The sequence below is a fragment of the Petaurus breviceps genome, unplaced genomic scaffold (assembly GCF_028583685.1).
Source record: "Petaurus breviceps papuanus isolate PSGF00001 unplaced genomic scaffold, PetGlider_PUasm1.0 76, whole genome shotgun sequence".
Lineage (NCBI taxonomy): Eukaryota > Metazoa > Chordata > Mammalia > Diprotodontia > Petauridae > Petaurus > Petaurus breviceps.
The window spans coordinates 14,312,661-14,325,709 of record NW_027186473.1 but is presented as its reverse complement, the minus strand read 5'-3'; the positions used below and the strand labels follow the sequence as shown (position 1 = coordinate 14,325,709).

At 41.5% G+C, this 13,049-nt stretch overlaps 2 protein-coding genes across 2 annotated transcripts in view; one reads left to right on the top strand and one right to left on the bottom strand.

Annotated features, from left to right (window-relative positions):
• The window catches only part of POLR2B (RNA polymerase II subunit B), a 29,565-nt gene extending 18,558 nt beyond the window's left edge, over window positions 1–11,007 (bottom strand). The window contains exons 1-3 of the mRNA XM_069105293.1: window positions 10,850–11,007; window positions 4,828–4,900; window positions 1,540–1,690 (exon numbers count right to left, since the gene is read on the bottom strand). Of these exons, the coding sequence (XP_068961394.1) occupies window positions 1,540–1,690; window positions 4,828–4,900; window positions 10,850–10,868 (243 nt within the window). The 5' untranslated portion in view covers window positions 10,869–11,007. The remainder of the gene's footprint in view (window positions 1–1,539; window positions 1,691–4,827; window positions 4,901–10,849) is intronic.
• A 116-nt stretch (window positions 11,008–11,123) lies between these two features.
• NOA1 (nitric oxide associated 1) overlaps window positions 11,124–13,049 on the top strand; it is a 10,363-nt gene continuing 8,437 nt past the window's right edge. The window contains exon 1 of the mRNA XM_069105294.1: window positions 11,124–12,887. Within this exon, the coding sequence (XP_068961395.1) occupies window positions 11,714–12,887 (1,174 nt within the window). The 5' untranslated portion in view covers window positions 11,124–11,713. The remainder of the gene's footprint in view (window positions 12,888–13,049) is intronic.

The window sequence follows — 13,049 nt, the reverse complement described above, 5'->3', positions numbered from 1 at the left end:
ACCATTCCATTACCCCCATCAGCAATTCTTTCCATCTTCCTCTGCTTATAATTACTTGTGCACCTTTCTTAGCTCCATCTCTGCTCTCGTAATCCAGCTCCAGCCCTTTGGCTCTGGGCTTCTGACTCATGAGAGTACACAATATCTAACCTAACCCAGATCCACCATACTGCTCCCCCATCATCTTCATGCCAATGCTCCCTGACCCCCAACTTTCCATCTCTAGTTCTAGACTCTTGACCAAAACATTAACACGATCAAATCTCAAATTGACTGTACACTCCTTGAAAACAAAGGACTGTGTCTTATGCCTCATTATATACTCAACAATGCCTCACAAAGTAGGTGTTCAATGTCATTTTGTGAGAACCAAATCTGATGTGCTAAAGGTTAGACAATTGGGACACTGAATTATAGGGAATAGGAAAAGGGGGAGGCAGGAGGCATAAACCCCTTTCCTTACTTATCTGTTGATCTCTCTACTCTTATCATCCCTCCCTCTTAGCTTTTTCTCCTACTTTGTCCATCTGATTCAAAGTGACTGTCTTCCAACCCAGAGGTTTCGGGTTAGGTCTTTCCTTTCGCTCAAACTGCTCTAACGGTGAACGCAATTAACATTTTCTGGCATTGCCTCTTTTTAAAAAACTATTCATATTAATGGCATAAATAATTGAGAACAGAATGTATTAAGAAATGAATAAATGTATTCCCATTCTACTTCTGGTAATACTCTCTGTTTCACTAGAAGACCAGCCTTTAGACAGAGTATCAGTAGAGCAATATAGCTAGAAAGACCACTGGACTAGGAATCAGTAAATTCTAGTCCTGGTTCTGTCATTAGCTCACTGTGTGAACTTAGGCATATCACTCTGGGTCTCAGTTTCCTCCTCTACAAAAAGAAATCACCCAGTTCAACCACTCAATGGGACCTTCCCACTTCAGTGCTCATGATTTCTTTTACTTTTGATTATACACACAGACTCTGGGACTAACCCGTAGCAAATTTTCAATCCCAGGATGGTTTCCCTTCATCAACCATCACAACACCTTTCTAAATCACCATTCGTTTTCAATGGGGAATACAAACTCACTTTAATATTAACATAATCTAGATACAGTTAAGAAGTGTGCTCTGAGGGGAAAAAAGAGGTAGAGTCACAGGATGGACTCTACAATGAAAAGAAATTTTTTTATTATCTGCACAATGCACTTCTTCAATAGTACAGAAAATCAAGGTAGTTGTATATGCTACCAAATAAAAGTCATTAAAAATGCATATTATGGGATGGCTAGGTGGTACAGTAAATAGAGCACTGGCCCTAGAGTCAGGAGGACCTGAATTCAAATCCAGCCTCAGACACTTACTACTTACTAGCCGTGTGACCTTGGGCAAGTCACTTAACCCCAATTGCCCTTCCTTCCCCCCTAAAAAAAAAGCAAAAAAAATAAATGCATATTATACTATTTGCCTTTAAGCCATTAAAGGTATGAAATTACAAAAATCAGAAGCTATTTGAGATGTCTTATGGACTATCTTACCGGTTCTTCAACCTCTCCAGTAGCATGTTGAGCTTCAGCTTGTAAATCTATAGGTGGGGCATCCTCCACAATTCTCTGCACAGACATCTGAATGAACTCATCGAAAGAATCCAGCTGTTGTCGAACCAAACCCTTCTCATCAAAATAGGAACTGAGAAGTTCAAAGATTAAAGTCAGGTATAACATAAGAATGTTTTCATTGCTGTTCTCAATTTTCCTGTTATCATTCTATTCAATAATTATCAATAGAACACCCACTTTGTGTCTAGCAGTGGCTAATACATCACAAGATAGCAAAAATGCACAAAACATTCTCTATGTGCCTGAGCTTACATCTACTTGGAGAGACAATATTTATACACACATAAATATTAGAAACTATAAGATAGCATATCAATAATGAGAATAAAACTAAACTAAAGCACCACATTGTGGCAAAAAAAGAAACAATAAGTAATATATGATTTCAGTGAAGGGAGAGATCAGTGTGAGCTAGAGTAGTCAGAGATAGGCAGCCAAAGTAGAATGTGAGTAAGCACTAAAACATGGGAAGGGAATCACTAGAGAAGAAAAAACATAATAAGCAAAGACACATGTGGAATTAAGCAGCTTGTTTAAGGAACAGTGAGGAGACCAGCCTAGATAAAATGGCTGGTTCAAGTTGAGGGAGCAGTGGACATAATATCAGTTAGATAGTATAAAGTTAGACTAAAGGCCTTTAAACTTTAGGAATATTAGTCAGACAGAAGGATACGAAACAGATTTTGGAGGAAAGACACTGGAGTAAGAAATCACAGCTAAGGGTGGCACAGTGAATAGAGCACCGGCCTTGGAGTCAGGAGGCCCTGAGTTCAAATCTGGCCTTAGATACTTAACACAAAAACTAGCCATGTGACCTTGGGCAAGTCACTTAACCCCAATTGCCCTACCTTCCCCCCTCCAAACCCCCCCCAATAAAATAAAATAAAATAAAATATTTTTTAAAAAGAAATCACAAAGGTTTTGATAAAGGCCTGGACTAAGGTGGGAGCAATAAGAATGGTGAAGCACTTCAAAGAAGAAATGTCAGGACTGACATTATAAAAGAATGAAGGAAAAGGATAGGTCAGAGATGACTACAAGTTTCTAGGCTAGGAGACAGAGAGAATGGTGGTGCCATTGATAGAATAAACTAGTTCTGAGAAGGAAACAATTATAAGCTTAGTTTGGGGCATGCTGTTTTGTTTGAAGTGAAAGCAGCTATCCAAGTGAAGCATCTAGAGTAGTACTTAGTGATGCAGGACTAAAACTGAAACACGAATTTATGTAACACCTTCAAAGGTGAGAGTTAAAGTCATTTGAATTGATGAGCTCTCTAGAGGAAGGATTCAGAATAATCAAAGCAGTAAATATAAGGAAAGAGCAGAAACACAGAAGGCATTTCATGGGTCTATCTTCACCCAAAACAAGGAATGATCCTTGGGAGAAAGTCTCATGGGCATAGAGTAGTAAGGGAAATTAAACAGAAGTACTGGGAAACTGAAGAACCATAATTATGTAGTATCATTAAAATTAAAATTCAATAAACAGATCAAGTGGACTACAGGAACAAAGACATAGAGCTGGAACAAAACTTAGAGGTAATTTAGTCCATTTAACAAAGGAGGAAACTGACAGGGCCAAAAAAGGCAAAGGCTCCCAATTCCAATGCTCTTCACAATATATAATGCTACATCTACATGGCAGCATACTAGGGGCTAGCAAATACAAAGAACAAACCATGTCTCCTGCCCTCATAGAGCTTATAATCTAATAGCAGATAATAAGACATGTATACAAATAAATAGAAAGTTAAGTGTACAAGAGAAATACAAAGTGCTAGAAGAGATTCAAAGAAAGGATTACTTTCAGCTGGGGAGTGGGGAGTGTAGAACATTTGGAAAAGCCTGAGTTGAGCCTTGAAAGAGGCATAGAGGTGAGGGGTGAGTATATGTTCCAAACACAGAGAGAGGCCTACATACAGAAATGCATATAGGGAGGAAAGGAAAGGAAGATTTCATGAACTAGTAAGCAGTACATTTTCTCAAAAAAACAATTATATGTGAAAGTGATAAATTATATGGGAAAGATAAAACTCAAAAGGTGAACTGGAACCGTGATATGAACAGCTTTGAAATTCAGTCCTTTGACTTAAGTCTGTGGCCTTTATTTGGCAGATAATGGATAACTCAGTGGAGGTTTTCAAATAGGGAGGTGACATGATCACAACTCTGGCAGTGCTCTGTGTGTTAGATGAATCAGAACAAGGAATCAAAAAGAACAATTAGTGCCACAATCCAGGAAAGAGGTAATAAAGGTCTGAACTAGGAAAGTAGCAATAAGAATGGAAAGAAATAACCTAAGTAGAAATACATAGGGTTTTGTAACTAAGTTTTCTTTATTCATTTTGTGAATGACTTGTGGTTTAAAATTTCTCAATTATGTGGAACTTGGAATGCTTTCTCTGCAAAAGCAAATGTTAGTTAAGTTCTAAAGCTACCCAAAAAAAGCCTAAGCCTAAGCCTATAATGTACCTGAAATATTACACCTGGAAATCTATCTCAGCTTCCATTTAAAACAACATTTCTGTAGAAAACAATCATCAAAGTTCCAATATGGGATGCCAAAAATACATTATTTTCATTTTATGGTCACAAGAGAGAGATGTGGTCTCCCTCAGGTCAATCCACAGGTGGAAAGACCGTTATCTTTCCAGTAAGACAGGAGCTGATGAGAAAGGTGTAGAAAATGGACAGGGGCTCTGGCAAAGGAGTGAGAATCTTAGACTCTATATATCCTTTTATTAAGGGGATTTGTTCTGTGAAGTTTGGATCCAGTCAAAGGGCCACACTTGAGGACCTAGGGAGTCACATGTGGCCTAGCTAGAGGTCACAGGTTAGCCACCTATCTGATCTAGAGTAAGGCACCTGACAATGGCTTGAGAAGTTTAAGAGAAAAGAGAACTCTGTAAATGGTGAGAAATATAGCAAGCAGTAAGGCAATGTGAGAGAAAAAGCAGACTTTTTCCAAAAACTTCCTTTAAAAGCTGGAAAAATGAAAAGCTTTATTTCATAGAAAAATGTGGTAAATTATACTATTTTACTCTCAACCAGTCTCCCAAACTTTTCATTAAGAACTACTTTTTTAGTTAGCTAAGAAAAATCCTTCTCTCTAGATCATTTTCTGACCCGATCATATATAAGAAAAAGCATTTGCCTTTTATCAAAAGTTTACTCAAAGAATCCCTTCATTTTCCTTGAAAAAAATTACCTAATAACAATCCAGCAAGCTTCTTGCCACAAATCTGGAGTGATTTCATCATCATCTTCATCATATTGCATATCTACAAAGAAAAATCATAAAATACTTTTTTACTTCTCTGTATTCCAATAACATACATGCTGCTCTTTGTAGTAAATAAAGCAATATTTTTGAAAATTAAAACTAAACTTTTCCCCCAAAGGACTCATGACGAAAAAATGCTATCCACTTCCAGAGAGAGAACTGATAAACTGAGTGTAAATTGATGTATAATTTTCTGACTTTATTTTTCTTGCTTTTGTTTTTGTTTGTTTTTTTTTGGAGGGGGAAAGGCAGGGCAATTGGGGTTAAGTGACTTGCCCAAGGTCACATGGCTAGTAAGTAGTAAGTGTCTGAGGCTGGATTTGAACTCAGGTCCTCCTGACTCCACTAAACAGTGCTCTATTTACTGTGCCACCTAGCTGCCCCTTTCTTGCTTTTGTGAAATATAACTAATATAGAAATATGATTTGCAAGATTTTACATGCATAGCTGATAACATATTGCTTGACTTCTCAGTGGGTGGGGTCAGGGACATGAGGGAGAGATCAATGTGAGCTAGAGTAGTCAGAGATAGGCAGCCAGAGTAGAATGTAAGTAAGCACTAAAACATGGGAAGGGAATCACTAGAGAAGAAAAAACATAATAAGCAAAGACACATGTGGAATTAAGCAGCTTGTTTAAGGAACAGTGAGGAGACCAGATAGATAAAATGGCTGGTTCAAGTTGAGGGAGCAGTGGACATAATATCAATAAATATTAACTTAAAAGAAAGGATAAAGATGAGAAAACACTGTATCATTACAGCAACTTCAACTTGACCTAAACAAGCTACTGACTCTAAAAAGAAATTTAACCTATGCAAAAGTTTCATCAATAGGCAGTCTCAGAAACAGGCAGTTCAAAGGAGCCCAGAAACCAATTGATGCAGCCAATGTAGGAAGGATGAGGTGTTACATTTACACAGCATCTAAGGCCAATACCAGTTTAGAGCATAAACTCATTTGCAAGACATTATGGCATACAATCATGGAATGCTATGAGTAGTTTCACTCACAAAATAGTGAAAAACAGTAAAGAAAATGAGCCACCAGAGAACATCTCAACTTCCAAGATGTAGCAATACTAGATGATCCTAAAACAATGAAAACCAAGGTCCTATTCTGATCCCTATGTAGAAGGCACTGTGGATACAAAGCCAAATAGCCCCTGGCCTCAAATCAACATGGTAGACAAGTTGCCTGTGGAAATACACAGAAACCAAAGATGGAATGCTAAGGTTAAAGAACAGCAAACATCTGTTTTGACAGAACGCAGCATCTTGTAGGAGGATAAAATAGTACTGGAAAAGAAGGTAAGATTCAGATAGTAAATGCTTTACACAATAGACAAAAATTTGTATTTTATCCTAAAGACAATAGGAAGCCACAAGAAGTTTTTGAGCAGAAGACTGATACTATTAGATGTGTGAAGATGATTTTGTTGAGTTATATGGAGGGATAATCAGGGGAGGGAGAAGCTGGGAAAAAAGATGCAATTGCAAAAGTGTAGACAGGACCTATGTGGTTTCTGGCAACTCAACTTAACTTTTCTGGGTCTCAATTTCCTCATCTGTAAAATAAAGGAGTTGGACCTTGAAGGGGCCCTTTCAGCTCTATGATGCTATGATTTTCAAAGCATTTGCAAACTGAGTCATGAATAGGACAAACACAAAATGAAACAGAAATGCAGCCTTTTTTTAACTTCAAGGACAGTGGAATCGGATATTTAAACCCCACATTAATAACTATATTAATATACTATGTGAAAAAGTGGTAATGATATTTTTTTTAAAAGGTGGGGCAGTATATACAGCACCAGCCCTGGAGTCAGGAGGACCTGAGTTCAAATCTGACCTCAGACACAACACACTTACTAGCCATGTGACTTTGGGCAAGTCACTTAACCCCAATTGCTCTCCTAAAAGGAAATAAATTAAATTAAAAAGGTAAGTCAGGAAAAACTGCTGGACTTAATTTCATATACAAAAGAAATCTGTGTTGATCCTTTATCTCTTGGGAAAAACATTCAAAAAGAATGAAAAACATTATAATGATTATACAACCTTAAGAAAAATTTTAAAGACAGCATCAATCATTGTGTGAAAATAGTACATATTTTCCTTGATGAGAAGTTCTTATGAGAAACATTCAAATTATTTTCTACAGTACATCTCAGAAGGTTACACAATTCAGATTAGGTTCTCCATTACATCTTTAAGGTCTAATGAAGAAGTGTAGAAAATATAAGGCCCTACTGTGTTACTGATTTAAAATAAAATTTTGCCTAAGTTATACCAAAGTTAGCATGAAGGCCCTCCTCAACAAGGTGTCTCCTATGTGTATATTAAAATCATATAAGCATATATTATCCATGCAACTAGGGATAACATTACTTAAGTCGCTAAATGATAAAATCAAATGAAGTGTTGAAAATCGAGAAAATAAAATTTATTTTCTTTTGTAATTGATTTCATTTTGTATCACCACCAACATTTTGTGTAATTAACCAAGTCACATTTCATTTGACTCTGAGTTAAGTTTTGAAGCTCAACTTTCCTGTAAATCACTCACTGTCTCTAAGTTAGGGTTAGAAGTTCAGTTTTCCTGCTAATCAAATCACTATTCTATTCTTGTGTCAAGGATATCAGTTAGCTTTGAAGGTTGAAGGTGTATGCCAGGGAATCTGGTCTATTACCTCTCTACCACTGGCTGTCCTTCAAGAAAATCTGGTCTGTTATCATTGTGAAATCAACTAAGCCATATAAATGGACACCACCAATGAACTTCCTATAGCAAAAATATGGAAGTACAGGTTGTTGCTAGCCCTGCATTACAAATTACCAACATTTAATATTGTTTACCTGAGGCTGTAGGTTTTATAACTAATCATATTGTTCTCCCTGTCTATGATGTTGTCTTCTAGTTTTTGGATGTTCCTCCTCTTGTCCATAAAAATGATGCCAGTTCTCATTCAGGGTCTTAGCTAGCTGAGGAGGTTGAGCTTGTCTATTGGAAAATTCATGCTTTGCTAATAAGTTGATTGTGCTTGGTGCTTTGTGCCTCAGTTTATCTTAATTTCAATTAAGACAGTATAACATAAGGAGACATGTCCACCTAATACGCTCAAAAGTATCATGTGTTGCCAAGTGAAAATATAGATTCCATGTTGATGACAAGCTTAATCCTACTGGGAGTGGGGGGCGGGGGGAGATTAGAAGGGGAAGAAAGCATTAGTCAAAACTAGCTTTAAATTCAAATCAATAATACTAAGGCTTCTGGAAAGGGCACATAAAATGACTCCCCGATTAATCAATTCACAATCCTATGACTCCTTTCCATGGACACAATTCCCCTATATATGTTGTCATCCCCTACTAGAATATAAGACCAGTAACTACAGGGTCTTTCTCAAATTTTTTAATTTATATCCACAGCACTTACCAGTAGAATTTGTACATATTAAATGCTTAATGCTTTCTCATTAATCAAGTTTTGTGGCCTTACCAGCTGTCCTGCTGTTATATTTTTCAAACTCCTCAGCACTCTAATCTGACCTGCTATGGACCTTAAGCACCCTAGGCTTTGTCATCATCCACCTGTTGATGCACCTTTGGGACTTCCTGGCCTTTCCATCCTCCTTGAAGCTGAATTCTCATATGTGTTATCTACCCCAAATAGAGTTTAAGTTCCTTGAGAGCAGAGTCTGCTAATTATTTCTATTAATATCCCCAATTCTTAGGATATAATAATTCCTTTTTCTTCTTTTATTCATTTATTTGCAAAATGTCAAGAAGGGAGAATTAGGGTGGTAAGCAGAACATAACAAAGCTAAAGACAAGATGAGAAAGGACTGGGAAAGAAATTAATGCCTATCAACTGAGGAATAGTTTTAAAAAATTACATAAACGAAGATAACAAAATGACTGAATATAAAGACAAAACACGAATTCAAAGAAGGATGGGAAGAAATGTAAACTGGTGGTGTGTGCATCAAGCAGAACCAGGAAACAAAAGTACAGCACTGTGAAAATACAAAAAGAACAAAAAAAACCTCAAGTGAATGTTGGTCAAGGGTGATGTTCCTAAAAAAACTTTAGAGCAAGTTTCTCTGATAAAGGCCTCATTTCTCAAATATATGGAGTACTGAATTGAATTTATAAGAACATGAGTCATTCCCCATTTAATAATTGGTCAAGGATATGAGCAGGCAGTTTTCAGATGAAGAAATTAAAGCTATCTATAGTCATATGAAAAAAAAAAGTGCTCTAAATCATTATTGATTAGAGAAATGCAAACTAAAACAACTCTGAGGTACCACTTCACATCTATCACATTAGTTAATATGGCAGAAAAGGAAAATGACAAACTGTCGGAGAGTTGTGAACTGTTTCAAACATTTTGGAAAGCAAGGGCTACAAAACCGTGCATATCAACGGACGGCTAGGTGGCGCAGTGAGTAAAGTGCCAGCCCCCAAAGTCAGGAGGACCTGAGTTCGGTTCTGGCCTCAGACACTTAACACCCACACACACAAAAAAAACGAGCGGTGTAACCTTGGGCAAGTTACTTAACCCCAAGTGCCCTCCAAAAGGCAAAAAAACAACTGTGCATACCCTTTGATCCAGGAATAATAGTTCTACTAGGTTTGTATACCAAAGATTTTTTTTTAACAATGGAAAAGGACCTCTCTGTACAAATATATTTATAGCAGCTCTTTTTGCGATAGCAAAGAATAGGAAACTGAGGGGATGCCCAACAACTGGGTACTGGTTGAACAAGCTGTAGTAGATGATTGTAATGGAATACTGTACTGTAAGAAATGATGAGCAGAATGTTTTCAGAAAAACCTGGACTTACACGAACTGATGGAAAGTGAAGTGAGCAAAATCAGAACATTGTACCTAGTAACAGCAATATATTGCAGGATGATAAACTGTCAATGACTTAGTTATTCGCAGCAATTTAAAGGTCCAAGACAATTCTGAAGGGCTTAAGATGAAAAATCCTATCCACCTCCAGAGAAAGAATTGAGAATGCAGATAGAAGCATACTATTTTTTACTTTATTTTTTCATGTTGGGGGGGGGGGGATGGTTCGGGGAGTTCTGTGTTTTCTTTCATTACATGAATATTAGGAAAATGTTTTGCATTACTGTACAAATATAACCGATATCATATTGCTTGATGTCTTAGGGAAGGGACAGAATTTGCGAAAACGTTAAAAATTTTACATGTAAATTAGGAAGGAATTTTTTTTTTCTAAACAAAGAATGTTTCTAGTTCTGTAAACTTCTACCTGGAAGGAAGTTCAGAATCCATCTTATCCAACTACTTCATTTAACAGAAAAGGAAACAAGTATAGAAACGTTAGGTGGGCCCAAGAAGAGGTAAAAAAAATATCACCTATTTCCTTCAAGAAGTGGGGTGCTATGGGTGGAAATATTGTCTATACAGTCAAACAAATTGTTAGATTTGCTGAACCAGTTTTTAAAATCTGTTACAAGGAATGACTCGCTGAGTAACAAAGGACGATACCCAGGGACGAATGTAACGTAAAAAAAATTTCGTTAATAAAATCAAGATGACTTAACTAAAAACAAGATGGGAGGACAAGGCAGGTTAGGAGACACTAGGAGAGGCTCTAGTGTAACGACACATAAGTACCAGGATCGTGAGCTGTTCAGGAATGAATGCAATGTAAAACCAAGATACGTTAATAAAATTGAAGGGACCATTAAAGACAAAATGGAAGGATGCGGAATGTCTCGCGTAACAGACACAGAAGCACCAGGACCATAGGCTCTATTCATTATGTGTCATGGAGCTCAGTGACGCCCCGGCCTCAACATTAGAAGTGGCACCCTCGAGGTGGGTAAATAAAATAATAATAATAAAACAAATAGCCCACCCCTCCTCGGCCCTGCCCAGGAGGAGTTCTTAAGTGGGTTTCTTACCCTCGTCCGCGTCGTACATCTTGACAAATTATTCTCAAAACGCTTTGCAATTAAGGATCAGAAAGGAGCAGACCACACTCAGACAGACTAACGAAATCGAGTGAGCTTGGGTTTCCGGTGTTCCCGGCAGACCTTGCGCCTCGACCCTACACCTCAGCTCCGGATCCTTCCGGTTCCTGCTCCGACTTCCGCTCAGTCAGAGGTTGAGTGCGCTATGTTCAGTGGTGGCGCTGAGCAGAGTGGGAGGGCCATTTAGCCTTCTGACTGCGCCGGCGTGTGAGGGGAGCCGAGGAGGAGGGACAGTGGGGGGTGGGGGACGCGCTTGTGATCTCAGGTCTGTTTCACGCCTCTAGTTGCCTAGGGTCTTTTAGATGGAAAGAATGTTTCTGGATCTGCCGCAGTGTCTGGGGGCAGGAGACCAAAAACCTGGATTAAAGTGATTTTCAGCCTGTTATTACGGCAGAAAGAAATGAGAGAGATGGAAATAATAATAATGCTTAGGTCGCGATATTGCCTTTTGGTAAACTCTTTGGGGACCTGAGGGTAGGACGCAAAAAACCTAGAGTTTAATTTAACCTGGAATCTACTTTGATCCATTTTACAAACAATTTTATTAGTTTGTGTTATTTTAATTTTTAATTTTTATTATTTTATTAAATTTTAGCCCTAAGTCCATGGCCAGTCATTGATTTTCAAATTGAAGAAAGATTAATACGTGACAGCACCTTTTGCAAAGAGAAGGGTCGACAGAGTTTGACAAGGGGCAAATCCCTCCTGAGCCACCGTAGGGGGAGGCCTCGCGGACACGTGCTCGAGTCTGGCACCGCCCTTCCCGCTGCCGCGTGAGCTCCTGCCCGGGTGCCCATGCTTCCCCAGGGCTTGTCGCGCCGGCTGCTGCCGCTCTTGCGGCGCGGGGCAGCTCCTCTAGCCGCGCGCCATGGTCCCCCGGGGTTGTGGCCACCCCCCGGCCGTCCGGCTGCCTCTGCCTTTTCCCCGGTGCGGTTGCAGCAGGATCAGGAAGCGAAAGGAGGAAGAGGGGCGCCGACTGCGGGGACGATGGTGGACCCCCGCCGGCTGGAGGAGAGCTTTGTGTTCCCAGAGTACGTCCCCGAGCCGGATCCCGACGTCGAGCCGTCAGTATCGGCGGAGCTGCAGCGGAGGGAGGAGGAAGAGGAGCGGGAGCAGCTGCTGCGGGACGAACGGCTGCTACGGCGGCTGGCGCAGCAGCAGAGGAAGACCCGGGACAAGGGGACGCACCCGGTGTTCGGGAGCCCCGACCCCACGGTGCCGGCGAGCGGCGTGAACTGCTCCGGCTGCGGGGCGGAGCTACACTGCCAGGACTCCTCTGTGCCGGGCTACCTGCCCAGCGAGAAGTACCGCAGCCTGGAGGCGCAGGCCGAGGCGGGCGGGCTGGCCCGGGCCGTGTGTCAGCGCTGCTGGCTGCTAGTGCACCACCAGCGGGCCCTGCGGGTGCGAGTGAACCGTGAGCAGTACCGAGAGCTGGTGCACGCCGCGCTCCGGCGCCCTGGGCCGGCCCTCGTGCTCTACGTGGTGGATGTGCTCGACCTGCCGGACCCCCTGATGCGGGCCCTGCCCGACCTGCTCGGCCCCAAGCAGCTGATGGTTCTGGGCAACAAGGTGGACCTGCTGCCCGGGGACTCTCCCGGCTACCTGCGGAGGCTCCGGGAGCGCCTGTGGGACGAGTGCGCCCGAGCCGGCCTCCAGCCGGCGCCCGGAAAAGCAAAGGGGAGGCTGGTCGGAGCCGGGGCCAGGGCCGAGGCGGGGGCTCCAGGGGGCCAGCGGGCCCAGCCCAGTTGTCTGGTCCAGGACGTGCTGCTCATCAGCGCCAAGACCGGCTACGGGGTGGAGGAGATGATCTCGGCGCTGCAGCGCTCCTGGCGCTACCGAGGCGACGTCTATCTGGTGGGCTCCAGCAACGCCGGCAAGTCCACGCTCTTCAACGCCCTCCTGCACTCTGACTACTGCATCGCCAAGGGCGCGGACGCCATCGATCGGGCCACCATCTCCCCCTGGCCAGGTGAGCGGCGGCCGAGCCTCCCCGGCCCCCGCAGATCGCGCCTCCTGCGGGAAGCCTCCCTTTCCGTTCCAGTGCGTGCTTTGTGTATGCTTGCATGCTGTGCCAAGCCCCCCCCCCCGCAGGAGGCGCGATCTGCGGGGGCCGGGGAGGCTCGGCCGCCGC